Source organism: Heliangelus exortis, chromosome 3 (genome assembly GCF_036169615.1).
Source record: "Heliangelus exortis chromosome 3, bHelExo1.hap1, whole genome shotgun sequence".
Taxonomy (NCBI): domain Eukaryota; kingdom Metazoa; phylum Chordata; class Aves; order Apodiformes; family Trochilidae; genus Heliangelus; species Heliangelus exortis.
In genome coordinates this window covers 108,621,354-108,647,785 of record NC_092424.1, presented here as the reverse complement: position 1 = coordinate 108,647,785, position 26,432 = coordinate 108,621,354, and the positions used below count along the sequence as shown (strand labels likewise).

Sequence of the window (26,432 nt, the reverse complement as noted above, 5' to 3'; positions counted from 1 at the left end):
ACTGGACACCTACTTGTATAGTCCTTGGTCCTAAGTATGCTGCTAGACCATACCCTGATACCTGGCCGGACATCAGTCCTACGTCTGGAGATTATAGACTGGGATCAGGATATTGTGGGTACAATGGGTCTAAGCCAATGCCGGTGATAGGGACTACACATAACCCAAAAGCTAACATTAAACTTATTTGGGTTAGAAAAACTGCTAAGGCTTTGCCCCCCACAGTGTTTTTGATCTGCGGTGATAGGGCTTGGCAAGGCATTCCACGTAATGCGGTAGGTGGACCTTGCTCTCTAGGCTCATTAACCCTTTTTGCTCCTCGCTATGCTGAATTAAGGCAGATAGTTAACCCTATATATCATGCTCGTAACGCAAGAAGTCTAGGCCTCACACCACAGTGTGATGATAATGTTAAGCTTTTAAATGTAGCTGCTAGAACTGCTTTAGCTCTTTTTATTCCTGGTGCTGCCGCAGGAAACGCGCTTACTAACCTCGCTAGATTAGCATGCTGGGCTGAAAAGCAAGCAAATATTACTACTGAAATTTTAGATAATCTTTTAGTGGATCAAAATAGTTTGCGACACGCTTTATTGCAAAATCACGCTGCTATAGATTTTTTATTGTTAGCCCAGGGTCATGGCTGTCAGGAGTTTGAAGGCATGTGCTGTATGAATCTCTCTGATCATAGTGACAGCATCCACGCAAGCATCATGCAGTTGAAGCGTCACACACAGAAGATTCAGCAACAAATAAACCCTCTCGGTGATGCTTTCACAACCTGGCTTCATGATATGGGACTTACAGGATGGCTTTTATCTTTTGTTAAAATTCTTTGTTATACTGGGTTTGTAATTCTGATTTTGCTTTTGTTATTGCCTTGTCTTTTTCAATGTATCCAGCGAATATTTGATAGCACTGTTTCTAAAATTTTTCTTGTGCAACAGAAGGGGGGAGATGTAGGAATAAAGGCAGCATGTATTGATAGCACAGAACAATTGATGGAGACAGGCTGGTTATCACTCAAACCATGGAGTGAACCTAGCCCCGGGCATGCTGGATAAGCACGGGACTTTCTGCAGATGCAGACCCCCTTGCTTACAAGTATGCTAGATAAGCACGGGACTTTCTACAGACTCCCTTGCTTGCAAGATCTCCTGAAAAACAGATGAGTGGTGTAAAACAGAGGTTGTTATCTCCCTACTATGTAACTAATCGCGTAGTAACATGCTAACTGTAACTCATCAATCAGGTAATTCCATATGTTATGCGAGATAAGAACAAGGTATATAACTGTGTGTAAGAGTACGAATAAACGGAGTTAGTTTGCATCAAACTGTTTCCCCGTCCTTCGTGCGGCACTGCTGCATTTTTTTTTTTCCCAAATAGTTAATTCAGATGTTTCTCCTAGCTAGGAGAAGCACCTTCAGATGAAACTCTGCCCACTGTGTCAACCACCTTGCACTGGTAAGCAGTGATGAGTATCCTGACACAGCTATGCTAAAACTTTATGAGTCTGAGCTCCATCTGCTTTCCAGTAACACCTCTGCTCCCATATGGGACACCCAAGTGTTAGAGGGGTCCTATAAAACTGCCTTACCTTACCTTACACCTTACCTTACACCTTACCTTACACCTTACACCTTACCTTACCTTACCAGGTCATTGAGGTCTCCTGTGCCCTCCCTGCCCAGGTGTGCCATGTGCTCATGCAGTTCCTTACACAAAGTGTCTGTGAACAGGTGCAGGTTAGAAGGACCCATCTTTCCCTTCATCATGCTGTAGAGGTTACCATGGTTCTGATAAAATGCTTCTGCAGGGACAGAAACTAAATTAAAAAAAAAAAACAAAAACAAAAAAACCCAAAGATGTTTTTGGAAAGCAGATGAAGTGGATTTTCACAGAGAGATGGAGTGAAAATGTTTACACATAACTTGTGACTCTAATTGAAATGCCTTAACCCTCTTTTTCCTAGAGTGCAATTCCCAGAAATCTTCCTTCTGACCCTGGGGAAGGTTGCTGGGGAGCCCTCTGCTTCTGTGCAACAACCTCCTGCCTCACGAAGCTTCAGTGCCACCATCAACAGTCCAGAGATTTCCCCTCTCCTTCCCTGTGCATGAGCTCCACAGAGCTGAATGAAATGAAAAATAAATTAATCCAAGAAAAACAGTTTGGGTCCTCATGCTCTAGTACATTGTCTCAGCCCTACCAGGAGAGGCTGAGTGTGCTGGGGCTGTTCAGCCTGGAGGAGGCTCAGGGGGATATAATTAATGTGGATAAAAATCTGGTGATGGAAGTAAAGATGGTGCCAGGCTCTTCTCAGGAAAGGAGGGAATGGGAATACAGAAGATTCCACGGAAGCACAGGGAAGTTTTTATTGTGACAATGGTCAAACACAGGGACAGGTTTCCCGAGAAGGTTGGAGAGTTTCCATCTTTGGAAATATTCAGATCCCAACTGGACACAGCCCTGAGCCACTTGCTGTTGCTGACACTGCTCCAAGCAGGTTCCTGGACTACACAATCTCCAGTGGTGTCTTCCAGCCAGGGTTTTTATGATTCTGTGATTTCATTTCACTTCCAACTTGCTTCTCTTTTATTTCACCTTCCAAAATTGCCAAACTACTCAAATAATTCCTGTCTGTGTGATGCTATGTGGATGTAAGTACATGAGCTGATATACACCTCGCCCTTTTCTGATGACTGTTGTACAACAGGGTAACACCTGGTTACTGCTACAACCTCATTTTCCAAGTCAGTGACAGGACATTATATTATAGCTCCAAATGTGGTAGATATGGATGGAGTGTCCAGCCACAGAAAAACACCTGATACAAAACTGGGGTTGTTTAATGATGAAAGGAGTAACAGTGCCTGGATCAGAAACCTTGAGACTGAATCCACATCAATTTACAAGTTTGCAGTGCTACTCTCTACATGAGGGAATTTCATTTTCCCTTAATTTTGTAGCATGGTTATGTTAAGAGAAGCATTCAAGGCATGATGAAAAAGCCAGTGGGCTTTGGATTGGGATTTAATGTTCCTGAGTAATTAGATTTGATATCCATCAAAAAAGAGCTAGGTCTCCTTTACCTGCATTCTCCACAGCTTGTTGTACTGCCTGTTCAAAATTTAAGTCTTCAGATTTAAAAAAAACTTCAGCTCCTTCTTCCTCAGTCACAAAGGTAAATCTCTTTCCCAGAGCAAATATTGTGAAAACAGGTCCATGCTGGAAGAAACAAAACCTCATATTAATGTCCTGGTAACACCTTTGGGGGAAGCCACGAGAGAGCTGCAGAGATCACTGAGAGAGCAGGAGGGAGGATCTGGTCCTTCCAGCTTGATTCAGAAGTGCACAAAGATGAAGATGAATCAGACAAAAAATTGTAGACTTCCAGACCAAAAGGGAACAGGAGAGTGGGCTGCTTGACCCTTATTTTGTATTTGAATTACCTTACAGTACACACAGTACATGAAGAACCCAAGTGATGGATCAGCTACTGCATAACTTGGCTGCCATAGCAAGGTACTCATATTCTAAAACTCCAGAATCCTACCTATTTCAATTTAATTATTACTAAAAACTCCCCACTCCTGCATATTTTTATAGTGTTTTCCCCTTTTCTAGTTCAAAGGTTTTGCTACTACAAACAATTTCTTTCTTGTGCAGGTTTTTTAAGATTGGTATCAAAATAGCTAACAAGCTTTGAGCAGAATAGGTAAGAGTTTTCTGAGTCCTATAATTAGAGATTTTTGATGTCATAAATCATTCATTCATTTTCCCTTAATCTACTATTCTGGAGCCCTCTCAAAACTTTCAGTGATAGATATTCAGTTCTGAATTCTTACATTATGAAAGAGAACCCTGATATTGTAGATACTCTAATCTAGCAAGCAAGTGTTCAATACCTACTTGCTGTCTGATTTAGGCATAAAAAAGAAAATAAATCAAAATTAGGAAATGAAGCATCTTTAACATCTTTACTTGATCAAGGCAATTCCTGTTCACAGGCAAAAGCCTTGGAAATCAACAGTATTTACATTTAGATGACTTTACCATTTCTTTTGTTGTCTGTGTCTGTATTGTAAAGCCTGCTTCATCAAAAGCTCTTTGAAGCCAAGGACAAGATCCCTCTTGACACAACTGATTTTTGATTGTGTTCTTCAAACTATAAATCATTAAAGAAAGAACAGCTGATTAAACTCTCTGGGGGATAATAAATATTACACCATTTTAATAATAACTAAATAGCTAAGGTTGCTTTTTATGGAGAGCAGCATGTCCTCATCATCAGGCTGACTAAAAATCAGTGAATTTGTACTGTGTTTGTTTTTAAATTAGATTTTTTAAATTTTAAATTAACATTAAAATGTACTTTAACTTCAGAATAAAATTAAATTTGAACTAACAGCAACTTGCAATAACACTTAAATATTCAATTAAGGTCACAGTCAATTAAAGATTGGAACCCTTTATTTTAGATGATGACTTGTGAGCCAGATGCCAATAGAGATCAGGTCTGTGGAGCCTGGGGAGTCTAAAAATTGATTCATTTGACCATGATGAGAGGCAGATCTGAGCCTACAGATAAGAAACACTCCAGAGAAACAAAAACTTCAGAAAGATGTTCTCCAAAATCCCAAATGAAGGAAATTAAGGAAATTACCATTTTTCCCAGGGGAACTATCAGGCAGGGAGCAATCACTCTCTCTTACTGTTCTGTCAAGAAAGATGTTGGTGCCCTGGGCTGGTTTTCTGTCCCTTGGGATGCAGACAGACACGAGTTCAATGCCATCACATTCATCATGTTCATGTCCCCTCCCAATGTCAGGGAGTGCTCTGCATGGGGCCATTAGAGACTCAGCTGTGGACACTTAATCTTCAGAAACATTCCACAAGAAGCCCCTTCTCTAGCCTGTTCCCCTGCCACCAAACCTTATGCAGGATGCCTGTCCCTTGCCATGTAACCCAAGGAGCCATCCCCCCCTGCAACCAGCCACAGAGAATCAGGCTGAGAGGCTGAAATATGGAAATATGAAATATGAAATATGTGAAATATGGATCTGCAGGCCCATTCAGCACTGCAGAACAATCTCATGGGTTTCCCTGAATTTTTCTTGTTAGCTCAAACTGAGTAGAACCATTTGGACTTTCTTATTAATGCTCATGTTTGCCTGGCAAAATTGGGAACCACGTCCTTGGAAGCCCTCATTAAACAGCTGTCTGTATCTTATGTTGCATGGTACCTCTGGTTATCCACCCTGCCCACCCCAAAATCACCTGCAAAACTGCTTTAACTTGGCAGGCAGCTTTAGGAAGAAGAGGTGGTGTCATACAGCTCTTATTTAAATGTGTACATCATACACCTCTTATGGGAACTGGTGCATGGTGCTTTAATACAAGACTGACAGCTCTTGGTGTTTGTACACCTTGTACTTCATCTGATTACACTTCAACCCCTGCTTTCACTTAAAACAAGTTTATAACAACCACAGCTGCAAAGAAACACATGCAAGTATAAATGTAATGCTTCCAAATGAAAAAGCAAAGTTTAAACATTCAGTATTTGTTAATATTTGCTTTCAGAGGATGCCCCAGTGGTTGCATTTTTAGCTTTTCCAAGTGTTGGGTGGTGTGATCCTTCAGTACTGAACAGCTGAGGCTGACTATATTGCAGTATCAGGTGATAGCATCACTGAATGAAATGGGAAATGGGGTTTTATGCCAGTATTAGCTGCCTGGAAATTAAGCATCTATTCTAAATTAATCATGTCATATTCATAATTAATCATGTCAGCTCTCTCTGTCAGACAGACACAGAGAAGGAAAGGTAAAACCAGGGGGTAAATCTTTACATCTGTCTTTGCCAAGTTTTTTAGGGTGGAAAAAGTTGCCTGCCAAGGATTGCTGTGGGAGACCAGCTGCTCCTCAGAAATCTCACCTAAGTTAAGGCAGGCAAATAATCAGTGTCCTGGCCCCAGCACCTGGCACAGGACTGTCCACGTTTTTTTGAAAACAAGATTAACAAGTAGCCAGATTGCAAAAGCAAACCAGCAGAGGTGCTGATCCAAACAGGACGATTCCAGTACGGAGATCATACACAGATGAAATCCACAACGGAGCAACATTCCTGGTGCAGAGATTGTTCTCCACCAGCTACATGCTCCTGATATTATAACATGAGACAGGAAAGGGAGAAAATCAATGCAGAAGTTTCTCCTTGCCTTTCCCTTTGCAGGCAGCCACCCAGAGCACCCACCCAGCCACAGCCATTACCTTCCTCCTGGCTTGCTCTATAAACTCCAGAGGAGCTCTCCCAAACTGGAATGCAGCTCCAACCCAAGGGATCCAACTCCTGATGCAAGGAGGGGAGCTCGGGTTTCTCAGCTGAAAGGAAAGAGCCTTGACAATGAGAAGTCCCAGGATTGCTGCCAAGAGGAAAGCAAGAGCCATTTTGCCTCTTTGCTGCCTGATGCTGCTGCTGTTTCTCTGCCTGTCCCAGCACCCATCACGCCTGCCCTGGCAGGGATTCAGCCAGGCAGGGAACAGAAGCCTCTTTTATCAGCCCTGCCAGCTGACCACTGCCATGGAGACAAGATGTCAAATCACCAAGCAGCCCAGAGGGCAAGTCCTTGTTTTGGATGAGGCAGAGCCAATTCTCTCCCATTCTGGGATAGTGACCAAGAATGCTCCTTGCAAAACTTAGATGTTGCCATGACAAATCCTTGGACTATGCACCAGTTGCTGGAGGGGGAGCTCAGCAGCCAGGGACACTGTGGCAAAGCAGTGCTTTGTTTTCTTTAGTTTAAAAAAAAACACAAAACACAACTAATTTTTGGCAATATCAGGATTACAAAGCAGAAGAGGCTGTGGTGTGCAGGCATTTAGCTTTCAGCAAGGCAGACTGCAAGAAACACCTGCAGGCATCACCTGAAGCAGTAAGCCTCAGGAAAGTTATCTCTGACCTGGCTGAGATAATCTCAGCAAAGGCTAAAAGTGTATGCAGTGTCTGAGAAGCAGGGAAAGGTTTGGGAGGTTGAACTGACAATTCAAAACTTGCTGGTGGCCACTGTAATTTCACTGCAATGTCAGAAGACAAGATTTCAGAGTGATCAGAGTGATTTCTTTGCTTGTGTGGAACTGGCACACCAAAATGATACACAGAATTCATGAAGTATAAAAAAAACAACTTAGGAAGGGCTCTCACAGCCTACCCCTGCTCACCCAAGTTTGAAGAGAATACAAAACGAGGAGGAGCAGTTTCAGAAGAACCTCAGCAAGCTGGAGAGATGGGCAAAGAGGGAACCTCCTGAAGTTCAGCAAAGGGAACCAGTAAGTCAAACTGGTTCCCCCTGGGTTGGAACAACCCCATGTTCCATTACAGGCTGGGAGCCACCTGGGTGGAAAGCAGCTTCCTAGACCTGGTCAACCATGAGTCAGAAATCTGCTTTTGCATTCAACCCGCTCTGGGCTGCATTAGGAAGCTTGTTGCCCGCAGGACAAGGGAGGTGATGCTCCTCTTCTGCTCAGTGCTGGAGAGATCCATCTGGAGTGCTGGGTTCAGCTCTAGGCTCCCCAGGAAAGAGAGTGAGGGGGAACCCAGTGAAGTGCCAAAAAGTTCAGACACTGAGGGAACAAAGACAGTGCAGGCTGGGGAAGAGAAGGCTCAGGGGGATCTTTTCAGTGTCTATGAACACCCAAAGGCAGAGTGCAAAGAAAGACGATGGAGCCAGGCTCTTTTCAGTGATGCCCAGTGAGAGGAAAAGAGGCAATGGGCACAAATACAGAAAAATTCCATTTAATTTTTTTTTTTTATTCTGATGGGGGTCCTACTGGAGCAGGTTGGCCAGAGAGTCTGATGAGTCACAAAAAACCCAGCTGGACACAGTCCTGAGAGCCTGCTCCTGGCAGATCTGCTTTGAGCTGGGTGTTGAACTAGCCAGTCTCCAGGTCCCTTGCAATCTCAACTGGGGGTTTTTTTGTGTGATTTTTGTTTTCTTTTGCTCTGGCTCTTTGTCCAAATCACCTGCTCAGTCGCAAGACCTGATCCTCAGGCCCAGACTGAGGGTTGGACAAACTCTGGTCAGCCTTTCCCACTATTCACCTGTTTGTCCCACAGGGAAGCTTCCAGCCACACATCACATCTTTTGCTTCTCCCTTCACTGAAATCTTACCTTCACATCTGCATTCCCTTTTCAATCAGTCTCAGCCTTTCTGGCTCTGCCCCCAAAACTGCTTCCCCATGTTCTTCCTTTCAAAGCCCAGACCCTGCCTAATCCTGTCCCATTCTCTTCGTATCTGCACTCCCAAATCTCACTGGAATAAAAACACACTGGTGTCTGAGAAAAAGGGGACCTGGACTGTGCTTGAACTTGTCCTCGTGTATATTTTTATACCATTTCAATAAAAGTTAATTGCCTTCCTATACAGAAATAGGTGCACAGAACTGAATCTTTGTACCTGTGCAGACAGGCAGTGCAGTAAAAGCAGCACAGCAGAAATACACCTGATAGCAGGAGGTTAAGAGCTATGAAAAACAGATCTATGACCTTCATTAAACATTCATGCTGAGATACATTGAGACGGTTCCTTGTTGGTCTTAAGTGCAGAAGAACAAGCCCAAATATTTAAACTGACAAGCAGGATATGGATCTCCACTTTGCAAACAGTCTGGAAGGGACAAATCACTTTCACCTCTGGTATTACTACAGCTCTATGTTCAGCTGCCATGGGTCTTTATCCATTAAATTCTTTATTTACCTACAAAGTGGTGAAAGAGATAAGAGAGCTAAAGGCCTTGTAATATTGGGAGTATATTTTCATTATAAGAACAGCCTTAGCAGTGAGTATAAAGTGTTCTATGTATTGAGGTCAGACATGCCCTCAGCCATCTTTGAAGGCATTCATTAAAGCATTTTTGGCTTTTTTTTTTTTTTTTTTTTCACTTGTTTGTTTTTAGCTTCTGCTCCTGGGGTATTATTTGCTGAAGGACATGGGATGCTACTGAAAGGCACTGTTGTGAGGAGGACTCAACCAGTAGTGTGATAATCACTGAGTTTCCTCACACTGGGTCCTGGTGAATGAACTTTCCAATGTGGAACTGATGAAATCATCACTGATGCAAGCAAATGAGAGAATTGGGCAGTTTGAGTGCCTTTCTCCAGCAGCACCCAGCCCTCCCAGGCCCTGCTGCTGTGTTTCCATCACACCTTGACAGGCTCCAAGGTAACATTAAAATTTATTTTTGTTTTGGATCTGCAAAACAAAGTCTAACCATAGAAGGGTCAGGTGCAAGCAGATTTTATTTGACAATTGACACAGGCAAAACTATAGAGCCAGGCAAAAGAGGAAGGAAAAAAAGATATGAGAGAGAGAGAAGTGGGAAGAAAGTGGGAAGAAAGAATGAGAAAAGTGGAGAAAAGGGGTAAGAAAGTGGGAAGAAAGAATGAGAGAGAGAAAGAGAGTCACCAACAGGGATCCAGTTGTCCAGCGAGTTTCTTCAGGATGGTGCTGATTCTGGACAGGGTCCAGAGCAGAACAGCAGTGGGTCAAGAGACAACCCAACAGCCAGAGCATGGACAGGACAGCCATATATACCCCTGAGTTTCTTTTGTTCCAGAGGAGCAGCTGCCAGTCAGCCAGGTTTGTTAGAAGACAGGCTGCCTGGAGGGGAGTTTCTGCAGAAGGGTGCAGTCCCCCACCCACTCATCAATTCCTATCTCCTTCCAGGTGCCATTCCTCCTCTCTTCCAGCCACCTTAGCCAGGTACATAATCCTGCCTCCAGGGGCACCCCAGCATTGCAGGTTGGCTCTCAGGAAAGGGGAGTAGTCTCCACCCAGTCATTAGTTCTTATCTCCTTCTCCATTCCTCCTCTGTTCCAGCCCCCTTCGCCAGGTACTTCCCAAGTACAATCAAGGTGGCTCAGTCGTGTCTGGAGGGATGTCCCAGCACTGAAGCTCAGAAAAGGGGAGCAGTCTGCACCCAGTAGGTCTTATCACATCCCGAGGTGTCACCCCCTGCTCAGCTCTGGCCAGCCAGGTCCTCCACCCAAGCCAGGGCTGTTCATTATAAAATTGCTCCTTTGGGACAGTTGCAAATCAGTGAGGTCAGACTCACACACACCTGAACACCACGCTCCCTACGTGGATATGCAGCCTTTGAGAAAACTGGGTTTGGATAGAAAGCAGACAAAGATTTCTCACTCAAAACTGAAATAAATAGGAAGGGTGCTCTCTGCTGGAGCTGTCTCCCTGAGGATTTATAAAATCCAGCTCCTTGATGGACCTCCATGAGCTCTGGCCCTTCACTGTTCCACAGATCAGAGAGGTGACCCCTCCCCAGGTCAGACCCATTTATACTGTCCTGTGGGAAGTGAAAATTCCCCATCAGCATCCCCAGTCAGTCTCATTTTAAAAAGAACTTATTTCCCCAAACCGAAAATGACCATGGAGAGCTGCTCTCTCCATGGGATGCCATAAAGCCATGGGGTTTCTTTTAGGGAAGAATCTACTTGTTGCCTTCTACCCCCTAAGTCATGGTTAGAGTGAAGACAGTGTGAGGCTGTCCCCAGGGGTGCACATCTACAGGATGAGAGGCAATGGATGTAAGGTGAGAAATTCTGCCTGAATATAAGGAAAAAATGTTCACAAAGTGGTTAAGCATTGGAACAGGCTGTGGTTGTGAAATCCCCATCCTTGGAGGTTTTCAGAAGGAGACCAAACAAGACCCTGAGCAACCTGATATAATTGAAGCTAATCCCCTGGAGGCCCTCTTCACCCTAAACTACTCTGTTAAGAGGCTGATATATAGGGGCACAAGCTCACCCAAGCCCAGAAGACATCTGTGGAGTGAGACACAAAAGCACTAACAGCAGACTGTGTAAACTGCCTAGAATAAGGCTCAGAACTGCTCATACCCTCAGTGCAGCCAAGCACACTTGCATTAACTTGCAATATGCCTTCTGCCCCTTGTAATCAGGGTTTTGTCAGTGGTCTGTCCCATTACTACATGAATTCTAACAAATTCTAACCCAAGGAAGTATCCAACTTAAAACTGGTTACTGATGACTGATGAGCTGAATTCATCTCACTTTAGCTGAAAGTGAAAGTGAAATATTTGTCCCTTCATTTGTCTGAATTGTTGCAACCAGGACCTCACACCAACAAGTTAATTCAGTCAGGCAGGGGGGTGGGGGTTGTTCTGGGATGTGTTTCTTGTGACCTAAAAGAACTCCAGATCCTCAGCATGAAGATTAGTGATTAATGGCTAATGATTAACTTAGTGATTCTGCTAACAAATGAAAAATAACACATTCCTCAGTCCCCCCCCTTTTTTTTTTTTTCTTTTTTGTGATGAGAACCTAAATTAATTAATAATAACCTACATTATTTTTGGAGAAATTAGGACTAGCACACAATTAGCAGGGCTTCAGAATTCAGCTATGAAAAGCTTTAAACTTTTCACCTACAGGGCTTCTGGCAAGAGCTCAGTTTCTGCCTTCCCAAGTTTTTGTGCCTCGTACTCAAACTCCACTGCTCGGTGCCTCATTCCCCAGGAGATGCGAATTGCTACAAACACGGAGAAGTTCTCCAGCTCAGCGTCCAGCTGGTTGCTAAGGATCTGGATCACCCCATCCATCTTGGATGCCCTTTGGCACAGGGAAGCAGTTTGGACCTCCCGAGGCAGTGCTGCCGGTACCAGCACCCCATAGAGCAAACAGCACCCACACGCTCCCATCACCTTGATGTCTCTTTAATGATTTCTTTTATGTAGATAACTGGCAAAACTCTCTCCGTGCCTGTACCTGCGCTGCCTGTTTCCTGGCAGAGGGTAGCACTGGTGACAAACTACATTTCCCAGGAGCCTGTTGCGCAGGATTCCCTCCTGGCCCTGCACCGGGACCCCGCAGCTTTGCGGGAGGCACCCGGGCTGCTGCGGTTCCCGGTGCTGGCGCTGGGGAAAAATGCCCTTCAGCAAATTATCTCCTAAACGGCTCGGAACAGAGCTGAGCTAGGGTGTGCTTTTTCCTCCAGACCTTCCGAGGCTGGCTGCTTGGCTTTATTTCAGGTTTGACGCTAGATGTCACCTGCAGAAGAAGAGAAGAGCTTTCCTCTTCCAGAGAGATGGCCCCGAGCCAGCAAATTCGCTCTGTCAGCCTGTGCAGCGGCTGTGGCAGAACTAGGTACCATCCACCGGGATTTTCCGAGAGGGAAGGGGGACAAAATTGACTTCTGAGGGATGAGGGGTGGGTGGGGTGGGGACCTTCAGTCCCTCTACGCCTCCTTCTTTGCTCTTCGCTCCGGTTTTTCCAGCCCAGCAGAGCTGCTCGTTCCACTCTTGCTTGTGACTTTTCAAGGATTTCAGCCTTGCAAATGCTTTAGGCCACCTGACCGTGGCAGGAGGGAGATGGTTTTTTTCGGGTTGAAATGTTTGCCTCCAAGGCTGCAGTCACATCTGTGACTGGTTTAAGTTATGCTCTTTCTGGGTGCCTGCAAGAAAACTAAAGATGCAGAATGATCTGTTGCCTGAGTTAGTAGCAAGAGGCAGAGTTTTTCAGGAATTTACTTAGTGCAGGTTAATAATAATAATAAAAAAAGAATCTTACTATTCTGGTTATGGTGGAGGTTTCTGTAAAGATGGAGTAGAGTAAACTGCTCACTGAAGTGCAATAAAGAAGCTCTCTGACAAATGCACAGCACTGGGTTGTGACCAGTCACTTATTTGGATATTTTCTATAATTTCTGCAAGCTCTTACAGGCAAAACAGTTGCATCCATCTAGTGATTTGCAACTTCTCAATCTTTGCTTCTCTTTGGTCATGAATACCCAACTTAATGCACAAACAGACTGAATCTGCTGAGGGTCTGACTGCATCCCCCCTGCTCTGGAAGGACCCTGTAGCTTGCTGCCTTGCAGAGGTATCAAACCAAAAACAGCTCCTGCTTCTGGGAACACAGCACCTGAGACAGGCTGGGAAGGTCTCTCACCCCATGAGACATCTCTGGCCTGGAACTGAAATTAAAGGCAACAAATAAAGTATCCATACTGTTTCAGGAGCAGCCCTAGGAGCTGAGGTGGGGGTGGGCCACCTTCTCTGGCCACCACTTAGCTCCAGTGAGAAACATAATGAGCTGAATTGATTTTTGTGTCTGCATCAGCAAAGCAGCATGTTTGAGGGTGGTTTGTAGGCTTTATGCTCGCTTTGCCTGGTTGTCTTCATTACAGTGGCCACTGTGGGATTGTTTCTAACTCTGTGCTGCTACCATGCTGGGAAGAACTGGAAAAACCACATGCTTTACAAGAGATTTGACCAATCTTTAATCAGGGGGAATAACTGGAACAGGATTTTTAATCCAGAGTCTCTTGCAAAGCAAGAGTATTGCATGACGAATCCTCAAAAAGAAATAAGGGAGAAAAACGTGGTGTTTGACAGAAATGTCTTTTGGTTACTTACGCCCAGAGCCACTTTTATCAGATCTGGACATGAATCTCCTGTTCTCCACGGATCACCTGCACTCACGTTGGGTACAGTCCCTGCTCCCTGCTGGCGCTTGCACAGCCCCCTTGGCCACAGGGCAGAGAAAACTGTGTTAGCATCGTGGCAGTTCTCCCTGCAGCTGCACCCAGAATCACTTTGGTTCCCTGCTCTTTTTTTTCCAGTGACTTTTCCCCTGGATCTCACAAAAACTCGGCTGCAGGTCCAAGGTGAAGCCGCCGTTCATCGCCAGGGAGCTGCCTGGGGCAGGAGGGTCCCTTACCGGGGCATGCTGGGCACCATGGCTGGCATCCTGCAAGAGGAGGGCTTGCAAAAGCTCTGGCAAGGAGCCACACCAGCTGTCTACCGCCAAATAGGTGACTATCTGCTCATGACAGGACAAGTTTGGGTCCTGCCTTCTGCAGCCAACAGCCTTTTGTTGTGAGCTTGCTCTGTCTTCTTGTACTTCCAATATATCTGTGAGGGTTTCTCCAGCCTGCCCTGCAATTCCTCCATTCTGCCAGGGGGGGTTGAGACTAAGTATTAGGAAAGATTTCTTAAGGCATGGTCTTAATCATAGAATCATAGAATCATAGAATTAGCCGGGTTGGAAGGGACCTCAGAGATCATCAAGTCCAACCCTTGACCCACTGGTGCGGTTGCCAGCCCATGGCACTGAGTGCCACATCCAGTCTCTTTTTAAATGTCTCCAGGGATGGAGAATCTACCACCTCACCGGGCAGTCCACTCCATTGCCTGATCACCCTCTCCGTAAAGAAATTCTTTCTAATATCTAACCTAAATCTCCCCTGGCACAACTTAAGACTGTGCCCTCTTGTCTTGTTGAAAGTCGTCTGGGAAAAGAGACCAACTCCCACCTGGCTCCAACCTCCTTTCAGGGAGTTGTAGAGAGCAATGAGGTCTCCCCTGAGCCTCCTCTTCTTCAGGCTGAACAGCCCCAGCTCTCTCAGCCTCTCTTCATAGGGCCTGTGCTCAAGTCACTTCACCAGCCGGGTTGCCCTCCTTTGGACCTGCTCCAGGACCTCGACATACTTCCTGAGCTGAGGGGCCCAGAACTGGACACAGGACTCAAGCTGTGGCCTCACCAGGGCTGAGCACAGGGGCAGAATCCCTTCCCTGGACCTGCTGGCCACGCTGTTCCTGACACAGCCCAGGATGCCATTGGCCTTCTTGGCCACCTGGGCACACTGCTGGCTCCTGTTCAGCTTCTTGTCAATCCAGACTCCCAGGTCCCTTTCTGCCTGGCTGCTCTCCAGCCACTCTGTAAGTTCTGCCAGGGGAGGTTTAGGTTGGATATTAGGAATAAATTCTTTACAGAGAGGGTGATCAGCCATTGGAATGGGCTGCCCAGGGAGGTGGTGGATTCTCCATCCCTGGAAGTTTTTAAGAAGAGACTGGATGTGGCACTCAGTGCCATGGTCTGGGAACCATGGGGGGAGTGGATCAAAGGTTGGACTTGATATCTCGGAGCTCCTTTCCAACCTGACTGATTCTGTGATTCTTTACTGGAAGAGTGGTCAAGCACTGGAACAGGTTGCCCAGGGAGGTGGTGCAGTCACTATCCCTAGAAGTATTCAAAAAATGAGTACATGTGGCATTTTAAGACATACTCTACTGGGCATGGTGTGTTTATTTCTGGGTTGACAGACTCTGTGATTTTAGAGGCCTTTTCCAACCATGTGAAGTCTGTGATTTGAAATATGTAAGATTTTTACTCAGTCCCCTCTTTTACCTCTCTTGTACATTCCTTCACAGCTTTAATGTGGCTTCTGGGAAAATAAAATGTAATTTTCCTGTCATCTTCACAGGAAACTCTTCAGTGCAAGAAGGCACTCAAGGGTCCTCAGAACAATAAATATCCTTTATTTGAGGGAAGTGGGCGCGGGTTGGTAAAAAAAGATGACATTGCAAGTGCTAGGATGAAGAAATGCATTCATGGTTTGGCTACAGGTAACAGCTTTCTGTGTTTTATTCGGAAATAAGGTGACAGCAACAAACCTCAAAAGCACTTGTGGGAGGTTTTGTGCTTGGCATCAGCTGAGAGGGAAGCAATGCAGCTGCATGTCCTTAGCATGCAGGTATAAGCTCCATGTAGGTACAAGCATCCTCCTGGCAGAGAAATTCCTGATGCTAAAAATTTCCAGCTCTAGCATTGCTACCAGGAGCCCCCCCACTTTCCCCATTTTGGTCACTTACATGAGAGCAGTGACCCAAGCAGGTTCCAGAGTGTTTTACAATCAGTCTCTTGACTTCTTCATCACAGCATGACCTCCAGAAATAGCAGACCCAAGAATGATCTCTTGGTTTTGTTTTCCACAGTGTACTCTGGTGTTCGGATGGTTGCATATGAACATCTTCGTGACTCCATGCTTGGCAAGTCTGAGGATGAAACCTTTCCTTTCTGGTAAAATTTCCTTTCTGGTAATGTTGCATATTTATATTTTTGTCTGTTTGGGGATTGTCCTTACTGTAGGAGTCCCGCAGCCCTAAAACCTGCCTTTTTCTCACCTACCCTAAAGAGAGGAAATAGAAAGTAGGGGGTTAAGGACTGATACAGACTCTCTGATTTGAGTTCCAGGGGAAAATCTTTTCATTCTGTTGGGAACAGGACTAAGAAATATTGAAAGTGGTTTCTCAGAGGCTTAAGTAGGACGATGAGTACTCTAATAAGGATACTAAGGAGATGGAGAAACGTGATAAACCACATTGATAGGAACAGCTGCCCAAGGCTGGCAGGAGTTGACCTGGATGAGAATGGAGCCAGGGTGGCTTTACCACGACTCAAGGTCTGTGATGTAGTGGCAGCTCTTTTTTCATTTTCATGTGGGTCAAGGGGTAGGAAATGCAGGTAAATTCTGACTGACTGTGCAGCTGTGTGTGACAGCTGCTGGAGAAGCTGTGAACAATTGCACAAACCTGACACCAGGATGAGGAACTGTGACCACAGCTGCCTGGGTAATGCAAACCAGAGCTTCAGCTGAGCCAGGCTGGACTGGCAGCTTCTGCTCTGCTCAGTTCTGAGATCATCCAACTCCACACAGGGTGAGGACTCATTTCCCAAAGTTTGATGGATATGTCAAATACCCTCTGGAGTCTTGAGGAAAAGAAGTGAGGGGTGGTACATCTCAGATTTCCAGCTGCTGGAGGGATGGATTCTGCTGGGTGTTGGCCAGCAGCCATGTGGCAGTGTTTTGCTGCTTTGCTGCTTGCTGTGCTGCCTGGGTAAGGCACTATTATGCCATTGGATTATTACCTGGGGTGTAAGGAGAGGCAGGTGTGCTGATTTTAGCCCAGGGGATGGAAACATTCTGGCTACTGAATATTGTGAAGGAAAAGGCAGTATTTTCTCCCTCAGTGTGTGGCAGATTATAACCTAAGTGAAATCCGCGCATCGTTCCTGAGGAGTGATTCCTATAAACAACAAACCCAAAATCTTTGTTTTGCAAGTTCAGTTCAACAGCAGTTGAATCTCATTCTTTTTTGGCAATTCAAGTATTATGTAGCCACAGCATTAGCTCTTCATCTGTTGGGAAAGAAGCAGCTTTTTCTGTAAGTTCTATAAAAATTGATAATTTCTAACTGCCAAATCCCTATTGTTGAAATGTTGGTCTGTACTTTTACAATCACACACAGTATCAAAACTAATCAACTATTTTACTCCAAAATCAAATCTTGCCTCCAAAATGTAGCGGGTTTCAAGATGGGATTTATAAAATCTAATACAAATTAGTACTTATCATGCTTGGTGCTATGGGAAGGGATAGAGTACCAAAGTTTCTGGTTCAATTAAAGTAAGAAGAACCAGAAAATTAACACAACACATCTATTAGCAATGGGAGGTTAAAAAAGTTTTACGTATCAGCAAGCAGTTTAGAATTTGAGATTGGCATTCAGCTATTATAATTTGTGGAGCACCATCCCTCACTTGTGCACCTTGCCATCCTGCCTTTAAACTTTAAGCAAAGAGCACAAAGTGATCTGGAGAGGAAGCAGAGCATCTTGGTGATGTTTAATAACTTGATTTTTTTTCCCTAGGGAAGTTTTAATCCTTTCTTAAATATGACAGAAATATTACTGAGCACCTTAACTAACTGCAGTCACCACAATGACCACCTTAACTTTAGCTGTTTGAATAAGCAATAACCCTTTGCACTTCTTTCCCCGGGGAAAAGAAGTTGCTGCTCAACTCTGCAGCTCCAGCACTGCGATTTGTAAAAAAAAATTCAGTTTATTCTGGAGCAGATTTTCTTTCCCTATTTGGCAGGAAAGCTGTAGTTGGAGGCATGGCTGCGGGTGCCATTGGACAGTTTTTTGCCAGCCCAACTGATCTGGTGAAGGTGCAGATGCAGATGGAAGGAAAAAGAAAGTTGGAAGGAAAGCCATTACGGTTGGTTCCCCTCAAAGCTGGTGTTTTTTTCCTTACTTTCCTCACTCTCCTTACTCTTTGGCCCCCAGGCTTGGTTCTCTTTGTCTTCTGCCATCCCCCCCCCAGCTTCTCAGAACCTTTTTGGGAGAAGAGCAGTGCCTGGGAGGCACCTGATGGCTCTGGGCAGCAGAGAGGGTGACTCCCAGATGTCCTTACTCTTGCCAGTGCTCTGCAAGGAGAAGGGAAGGATGCTTTCTGAAGAAGGGAAGATGGGAGAAGGGATGGGGTAAAAGGCTCATGCAGGATGGTTGGGGGGCAGGGAAGGGCTGCATTGCCTGCAGACATCAGGGCTCAAGACCCTTCTGCAGATACCAGGACGTGCTGCTCTTTGGATGCAAAACTGCTGGCACCTTTTAGTGTCTTCCCCCTTTATCATTGCAGCCCAGCTGTGGGATCAATGGGTTGTCAGTCATTAGTAACCAGATTGTTGCTTCCCAGGGTAACTGGTATGTTTAGTAAATATTTGGCATGAGAGTCAGAGATGGATCCAAAAATTGGTTAAAAAATTGATCTGGAGGGCCAGATCCTTACAGGTACAAATTGCCTTTCTTATGGGAAGATGTGGTGCAGCAAAGTGCTGGAATATGGAAGGATTTCTCCAATAGCTGGGCTTTCTACTTAATAGCTGGGTGCTGATTTCAGGTTTCAAGGAGTGCACCATGCCTTTATGAAGATCCTGTCTGAAGGAGGCATACGAGGTCTCTGGGCTGGATGGGTGCCAAATGTCCAGAGAGCTGCTCTGGTGAACATGGGAGGTAAATTCCATAACTTGCTCTGTAGTGCTTAAGGCCCCACCTAAGTTTTAAAGAAGGTCCAGCTGCTCTCCTGGTCTTTGTCTGTTGATTATCAATACAGGAGACTTGTTTGAAGGACACTGCAGGTGACTTCTGCCTTGAGCATTTTGTTCCTGTGGAAATCAGGCTGCATAAAAATAAGTCTGTGCCTGAGTCTGTAGGATGGTGAGCAGGGAGCTGATGGGGTCCCTAACAAGGACCTCCCCAGCCAAGCAAGGTGAGCAGGGCAGAGCCAGCAAAGGCAGCCAGGTTCCACTGAGATCCAGATCCTCAAGAAACGTGTGGTGAGGAGACAGGTCTGAGGCCAGGAAACTAAGCCAGCATCAGATCTGGTAATGATCACACAGCTCAGTGATTACCAGCAGGTCTGTAGTGGTAAGAAAGGTCCAAGGTTGAGCTTGGGAGACAGTCCATGGGTCAGTGTCCTGACCAACAAGTTCTACAGCCCAAGGATGGTGTGATGGAGCTGTAGGACACCTAAAGTGTAGTTCAGGCAGAGACTGAAGGTTGTAAGGTGAAGTGGCTGCCTGTGTGCTTCTTTGATCCTAAAGGCATTCCCTCCTTCCATGTACAGACAGAGCTTTCCTGTGCCTCTCCAAAACCTCTAGGATATGTTGGGTGGTCTCTGCTCTCCTTCCTGAGGTTCTGTTTCTGAAGTAAGGAGGGAGATGTCTTAGGGACCAAAAGACACAGCCAGTGGGAGCCCACCATAAACCCTCTCTCTGTGCTTGGTGGCACACCCTGTAGCATCACCTTGGCAATGTTTTTATTTTGCATGCTTGAATTCCTTTGGCACGATGGCTACTGAGTCCTGCAGCATTCAGCACAGGGCTGTGTTAGCAGCACAACCAAAATAATATCTCTGAAGGCAGAGTATCAGGGGTCGTGTAAGCTGACATTTTGCTGAGGAGTAGTAGAGGAATCACTGGATGGATAGTTTGTAGCTGGAGCTGCTAAATGAGGGCTACATCATGACTGTTACCCGAGCTATGTATCTCCATACACAGCTTTAGTGTGCAGTCTGAACATGAAAACTGAGACAAGGAAACCTTTTTACAAGTGGGAAGTTATTTTCCCTGGGTATGTTTGGGCTGTGAAGCACCATGAACTGCCAGGAGGGTCACCGTGGTTAGCAGGTTGGGCTCTGAAGCTTAAGGGCTGCTGTAAACTTTCCAATCACTGTTGCTGAGATGCCCAGAGTCTGTAACTCGTGTCTTCAGAAGAAGATGATATAATTCTCATTACATCATCTACATTTTTTTCCCCTAGCATTTCTAGGTTTGAGTTTGAGTTATTTTGCAGAATTTTCAATTTGGGATCCATTTTATCATTTGTAGGGTAAATCAGAGAAGATTGTAGTGGCAAGGAGGATGTGCTCAGATGTCTAACAACAGGACCTGGGTGGCACAACCACGATCAGAACCTGGGGGCAGAGTTCTAGCTCTGCCAAGGGGATGACCTGCACTGCAAAATTTATGTCATGCCAAGCCATTTACTTGTGACAATGCTGTTTTTTCTCATCCTCTTTACAGATCTGACCACATATGACTCAGTGAAACATTTTTTGCTTCTGAACACTCCTCTTGTGGACAGCAGTGTGACTCACAGTGTTGCCAGGTGCCCTATTCCCTGATTATTTTTTCTGCTGTGTAGCATTTCCAGCCTCACAGTCTTAATCTACCTCTCTGTGCCAGCAGAAGCCCTGCTGTTTGGTTGTGATATTGCTCATAGAATACATCTTTATAACTAATTTTTTTTCCCTGAGAGGACTTTTGAAAAGATGCAAAGGATGCAACAACCACTGCTATAAAACTGCCCTCACCAGACGTGCCTTGCTGATACATTTAAACACCTCAAATCTGTGAAAAGCACAGGAATTTTCACTTTCCTAGATATGCTAATATTTTCTCCAACCTGATTTTAATTTTACAAGCTGTAAGAATGGGCAATATAAACTCTCCCTTAAATTATGAAGAAATCTGCTTTGTATAAACAATGCCATAAATTGCCTGCTGTGGATCCTTTATCCCTGCCTCAGAACTGCACCCAGGGTGTGTGCTGGTGCTGGGAAGACATCAAGAGCAATACTTGCAAGCCTTCCCCCAAATCAAGCTTATGTACTACCCATTATTTTGTGTTTTATGAAACACTATGAAACTATTTATGAAACCGTTTCGGTTTTTTTTTTTTTTTTTTTTGAAACAGTATGAAGCTATTTATGAAACTGTTTGGGGTTTTTTTTTTTAAACAGTACAAAACTATTTATGAATTATTTTTTTTTAATTTATTGTTAGAGCTGGAATCATGATGCTTAGATTGTCATGATAAATCTTAGTTTCTTTGTTAATTATCTGCTTCCCTTGACAGTTTCTGCTCTGGCCTGGTTGCTGCTGTCCTGGGAACTCCTGCTGATGTGGTCAAGACCCGGATAATGAACCAGCCCAGAGATGCACAGGGAAGGTACAGCCACGTCAGAGATTGACTTTTCTGTAAAAAATTGAAACCCTGAGTCTCAAAGATTTCACAGGAGCAAAGTGCTAAGTCTTCAGTTTGTTTTTCATCTTCCTGACAATCATTTTAATATTTTAGTTTGGCACGTCCAGGAGGGCTTGTGGTGATGGCCACCTAAGCACACCCAGGTATTATTTAGAGCATCTCAGTTCTGATGAGACCCCAGTGAGCTTACAAAAGAGGAGCTCTGTCTTGTACACATTATTTTTCAAGGGAGGTGGGATTTTTTTTTTTTTTAATTGCACATTTGTAGACCTAACAGTATTTGTTGTCCTCACACATTGCCAGAGGTCTGCTGTACAAGTCTTCCATGGACTGCTTGGTTCAAACTGTAGAGGGTGAAGGGTTTCTGTCTCTGTACAAAGGCTTTATACCCACCTGGATGCGAATGGTAAGGCCCTTTTTTATTCTCTTTACAAGACGTGTGAAAAATTTTGCATTAAAATGTAAGGAGTTCCTTCTCAGTCAACACTTTTCCAAAACTCTGTGGGTCTCTTGATTTATTTAATAGGAGTTAGTGGAGTTGAATGTAATGGATGATTCAACTTCTTGTACTATCACTTCCATTATGCAGCCTCCTGCATCTCTTTAACCTGGAAAATGCTGCTCTTCTTAATTGCTTGTGATTTTCCTTACTTTCATAGAATCATAGAATCATAGAACTGGCTGGGTTGGAAGGGACCTCAGAGATCACCAAGTCCAACCCTTGATCCAGTCCCACTGCAGTTCCCAGCCCATGGCACTGAGTGCCACATCCAGTCTCTTTTTAAATAACTCCAGGGATAGAGAATCCACTACTTCCCTGGGCAGCCCATTCCAATGGCTGATCACCCTCTCAGTAAAGAAATTCTTTCTAATGTCCAACCTAAACCTCCCCCACGTGCCCTCTTGTCTTGCTGAGAGTTGCCTGGGAAAAGAGCCCAACCCCCCCCTGGCTCCAACCTCCTTTCAGGGAGTTGTAGAGAGTGATGAGGTCTCCCCTGAGCCTCCTCTTCTCCAGGCTGAACACCCCCAGCTCCCTCAGCCCTTCCTCACAGGACTTGTGCTGGATCCCTTCACAGCCTCCTTGTTCTTCTCTGGACCTGCTCCAGCACCTCAATCTCCTTCCTGAGCTGAGGGGCCCAGAACTGGACACAGGACTCAAGCTGTGGCCTCACCAGGGCTGAGCACAGGGGCAGAATCCCTTCCCTGGACCTGCTGGCCACGCTGTTCCTGACACAGCCCAGGATGCCATTGGCCTTCTTGGCTACCTGGGCACACTTCTGGATCATGTTCAGCTTCCCAACTCCCAGGTCCCTTTCTGCCTGGCTGCTCTCAGCCACTCTGTGCCCAGCCTGGAGCTCCCCATGGGGTTGTTGTGGCCAAAGTGCAGGACCTGCCACTTGGCCGTGTTGAACCTCATCCTGTTACTTTTTTCAGAATTTCAGGCTCTCTCCTTTCTCTCTTCCTAAGCTCTCCTCTCTTCCCTTCTTTCTCCCAGCCCTGGACTCCCTTTGCATCCCTCTTACTTTCATTCCTCCCCTCCTGAGCCCAGAATTGTTTTATTACTGCTCCATCCCAGATCTCACTTTTGCTCCTCTTGTATTCAGCCTGGCAGCTGGAACTCAGCTGTCTGAACTCTTAGTTTGGGCAAGGGACAATTCCCAATATCAAATTTGGGTGTGACCACATATTTTTTGATTGCTTTGGGTTTTTTGTTTTTGTTTTTGGTTTTGGTTTTTTTTTGGGTTTTTTTTGTTTTTTTTTTGAGGGGGGTTGAGGTTTTTTTGTTTGGTTGGTTTGGTTTTTTGTTTTTTAAGTGTGTAAGAATTTAACAGTGTGGCTATGTCTAAACTCTGCCAGCTGGCTGCAAGGTCTTGACATTCTTTAATCACCAGATTCAGCACTGTGATCGAATGCAAAATCCTCCTTTGGAGGAGCAGGAAGAAGTGTTTTCTAGGCACCGATCTATTGCAAAAAAATATTAAAAATTAAAGTAGCTCAACTAAGTGGATGCATGATATAAATTTTATGCAATGAGAACTGTGTAATTTTCTGGTTAAATTTTTGTAACAAGTAAAACCTTAAAAAAACTGCTTTGAAAATAATTCAGGCTGAAGTAGGCCCCCGAGTATGAAACATTTCAGGGCAAATATTTATGGGCTGGCAGAAAAAAAAATGGTTTAGGTGTCTTGTGAGGGACTGGGTAATCTTAACCTTATGTTACACTACAATTTTTGCATGAGAGACATAATATGAAACTGAGTATAATAATAAGATTTTTAAGAGGACACAGTTTAATATGTTCATTTATTGGGTCATTTCTGATTTAAGCCTCTGACTTCTGTGTTTGCTTTTGCAGGCTCCTTGGTCACTGGTATTCTGGCTCACCTATGAACAAATCAGAAAGATCTGTGGAGTTAGTTCTTTTTAAAATCATGAAACCACTTCAATATTCACAAAACAGAAGAATTGGAAGGCTGAATTCTCATTTCACAAGACATCTGGATCCCACAGGATCTCATTTAGGAGACTGGCAATAGGATCACAAGCATAGGTTGCAGCCCCAAATCCAGTTTTTGTGTGTTAAGAGTAAACATGACTTAAGGATGCTATTTACTTGTCAGACTGCTTTAAGAAATTCAAGTTATCCACAGAATATAATTGCCACAATAGTACTCCAGTTGGCAGCCAGCATCAGCTTTCTGAAACAGTAGACAAGATGTTCCAACCAAGTAGAACATAATAGTGTTTGCTTGTTTGATAGTAGAGATTGTTCCTATTAAGGACAAGAGCATGTTGAACAACACAGCACTGAGTATCTTCTCTGTCTAAAATGTCTATAAAATTATTTGGGATTTTTTGTTTTTCTTACCTTTGCACAGACATAAAAACCTACCTCTGTTTAGTCTGATGCCTCAGCAAACCAAGCCTGTAGAACTGGGAACTTAAAAAAATTAAAGCAGTTTACCTGATTTCAAATTTGCTTGGCACAAAAAGTGGCAGGGGTTGTGTTCTTCCTGCATTCCAGACACCACCTCAGCTCTTCACTCAACCCTGGAACGTCCATGAGGGAAATGCAGTCCTGTGCCCAGGGGATCAAAAGCTTAGGTTGCTCTGCCCCTCTAGCAGAGGCTCCTGATGTCAGACTGGATCATTGGATACAACACTGTTGTACTCCATCTTCCATGGGAATACACACTGCCCTTTCTACATCTCTTATAAACAGAGAATAAAATGTTCTCTTAAAAAAAAACAACAAAACAACCCAAAAATATTTGAATATGAGTGGGCTTTTTTTCCTAAACCTAAAGGCTTTTAGATTTCATAGGACTGCTGCTGTCACTAGGCTTATCTTTGGCAATCAGGAGGCAAAAATGCAATGTAGAAGCAATCAGAACAAAGCTGGCTTTGGTTTAGCAGAAGCTAGTAATGAACTGACTGTGCAAGACTTAAGTTTTCTGAGTAACTACTCAGGATTCCTCCTAAATTAATCTTTGCAACTAGTGTCTTCAGTGTGCCAATTTCTGACTAGATGCACTTTGGGCCTCTTCTTGGCTTGCACTTGTACTTTTTGATTTTATTGTAGTTCTGGTGGGGCTACGTGCAATTGGGTGTGTGGAAAAAAATTCATGTCACCATTATTAGGAGGTGAGAGGTTTTTGTTCAGAGATATTGTTATTTTTCTACTTGTCCCCCTGAGGAAAAAAATCTGAGTTCTTTTCTTTTTGCACATCATCACCATGGATTATAAACCAGCAGTCAAATCTGCTTCAGTTGTATCCTGAGTGGTCCTGCCTGCCCTCCCATTACTCAGACAAACCCAGTGGTGGAGCTGCAGAAGTATCTTATTTGTTGAGTTAAAAAAGTTGTTTTAAAAGTCTTGCAGTGAGAATTTAATTAGTAAAGCTTTTGTGTGTGTGTGTGTGTGTGTGTGTGCACATGGAAACATTAAAGAGATTCATCACAGGGCTGATTCCTAGTATTTTGTATTAAAAAATAAATAACTTGAATAAGAGAACTTGACACTTGCTGCATTGCTTCTTAGTGTTTTGTAATTCCAGATTTTTCAAGCAGAAGTTTCTGCCCTGTGAAGCACATGACTGCATTTATTTACTTTCCAGATTCAGTTTCAGAAACCAACAATTAGCAAAGGATACCAAAGAGCTTACTTTTCTGGACCCTCCTGTAGCTTGCTGAAGCCCCTTTTACTCCTCCATTTCTGACCATTGTCCCTAAAAGCTGGAAGGGAGCCCCATCCAAACCCACATGGGAAAAGAAGGGAAAAACCATCATAGAACAACCAATTGGAAGGGACCTCAAAGATCATCTGGTCCAACTTTTGTAGGTAGTGACGTGGTTTAGATGAGGTGGCCCAGCACCCTGTCAAGCCAAGTCTTAAAAGTGTTGAATGCTGGGGAATACCCCACTTCCCTGGGGAGATTATTCCAATATCCTACTCTTTTCATAGTGAAAAATATTCTTTGTGGTGTCAAATCAGGATCTCCCTGGGATCAACCTGCACCCATAATCGCTCATCTTTTCTATGTAATTCCCTGTAAAAGGGAGGGTCTCCATCTTCATCATAGCCACCCTCTAAGCACTAACACATGGCAGTATTCATAGAATCACAGAAATTTAGGGGTTGGAAGGGACCTTGAAAGATCGACTCCAACCCTCCCTGCCAGAGCAGGGTCACCTACAGCAGGTCACACAGAAACACATCCAGGTGGGCTTTGAATGTCCCCAGGGAAGGAGACTCCACAACCTGTGTTCCAGGGTTTCCATCCAGGGCAGCCTGTTCCAGTGCCCTGTCACATTCTGTGAAAAAATTCTTCCAAATATTTATATAGAACCTTACAACCATTGCCCCTTGTCCTATTATTAGTTACCCTTGAGAAAAGCTTTACTCCATCCTCCTGGTACTGTTCCCTTGCATATCTATAAACATTAATGAGCTCACCCCTCATTTTCCTCCTCTCCAAGCTGCAGAGCCCCAGCTCCCACAGCTTTTCCTCACCAGGAGATGTTCCACTCCCTCATCTTGGAGGCTCTGCTCTGGACTCTCTCAAGCAGTTCCCTGTCCTTCTGGAACTGGGGGGGCCCAGAACTGGACATAATATTCCTCACCAGGGCAGAGTAGACGGGGAGGAGAACCTCTCTCGACCTACCAACCACCCCCTTCTAATGCACCCCAGGATGCCATTTGCCTCCTTGGACACAAGGACAC

At 44.6% G+C, this 26,432-nt stretch overlaps 3 protein-coding genes across 12 annotated transcripts in view; 2 read left to right on the top strand and 1 right to left on the bottom strand.

Moving 5' to 3' along the window:
• The window catches only part of CYP39A1 (cytochrome P450 family 39 subfamily A member 1), a 30,295-nt gene extending 23,714 nt beyond the window's left edge, over positions 1-6,581 (bottom strand). For 2 of the 9 annotated variants that reach the window (XM_071742128.1, XM_071742129.1), the window contains exons 1-3: positions 6,274-6,581; positions 3,090-3,225; positions 1,651-1,825 (exon numbers count right to left, since the gene is read on the bottom strand). In XM_071742128.1, the coding sequence (XP_071598229.1) occupies positions 1,651-1,825; positions 3,090-3,225; positions 6,274-6,450 (488 nt within the window). In that variant the 5' untranslated portion in view covers positions 6,451-6,581. Of the gene's footprint in view, positions 1-1,645; positions 1,828-3,089; positions 3,226-4,053; positions 4,166-6,273 lie in introns of those variants that run through there. The other 7 variants (XM_071742132.1, XM_071742130.1, XM_071742131.1 and 4 more) reach the window with 6 other exon arrangements.
• A 4,927-nt stretch (positions 6,582-11,508) lies between these two features.
• SLC25A27 (solute carrier family 25 member 27) lies at positions 11,509-24,918 on the top strand. Of its 2 annotated transcripts, XM_071742117.1 has the most exons (9): positions 11,509-12,179; positions 13,657-13,848; positions 15,812-15,896; positions 17,757-17,879; positions 18,561-18,673; positions 20,245-20,329; positions 21,080-21,172; positions 21,512-21,614; positions 23,565-24,918. In XM_071742117.1, exons 1-9 carry the CDS (start codon positions 12,077-12,079, stop codon positions 23,634-23,636), a joined length of 969 nt encoding a protein of 322 aa, XP_071598218.1. In that variant the 5' UTR covers positions 11,509-12,076; the 3' UTR covers positions 23,637-24,918. The 2 variants fall into 2 exon arrangements, with proteins under 2 accessions (XP_071598218.1, XP_071598219.1); XM_071742118.1 differs by lacking the exons at positions 21,080-21,172; positions 21,512-21,614 and having other exon boundaries at positions 23,565-24,906.
• MEP1A (meprin A subunit alpha) overlaps positions 24,912-26,432 on the top strand; it is a 93,367-nt gene continuing 91,846 nt past the window's right edge. Inside the window, exon 1 of the mRNA XM_071742102.1 lies at positions 24,912-24,918. The gene's annotated coding sequence lies outside the window, so the exon portion shown is untranslated. The remainder of the gene's footprint in view (positions 24,919-26,432) is intronic.

Excerpts from the sequence above, each read along its gene's own strand:
- SLC25A27 (XM_071742117.1), top strand. The coding sequence starts at position 12,077 with ATGTCACCTGCAGAAGAAGAGAAGAGCTTTCCTCTTCCAGAGAGATGG. Across the intron at positions 12,180-13,656 it reads AGCGGCTGTGGCAGAACTAG|TGACTTTTCCCCTGGATCTC; the intron begins GTACCATCCACC and ends TTTTTTTTCCAG. Across the intron at positions 17,880-18,560 it reads TTGGAAGGAAAGCCATTACG|GTTTCAAGGAGTGCACCATG; the intron begins GTTGGTTCCCCT and ends TGCTGATTTCAG.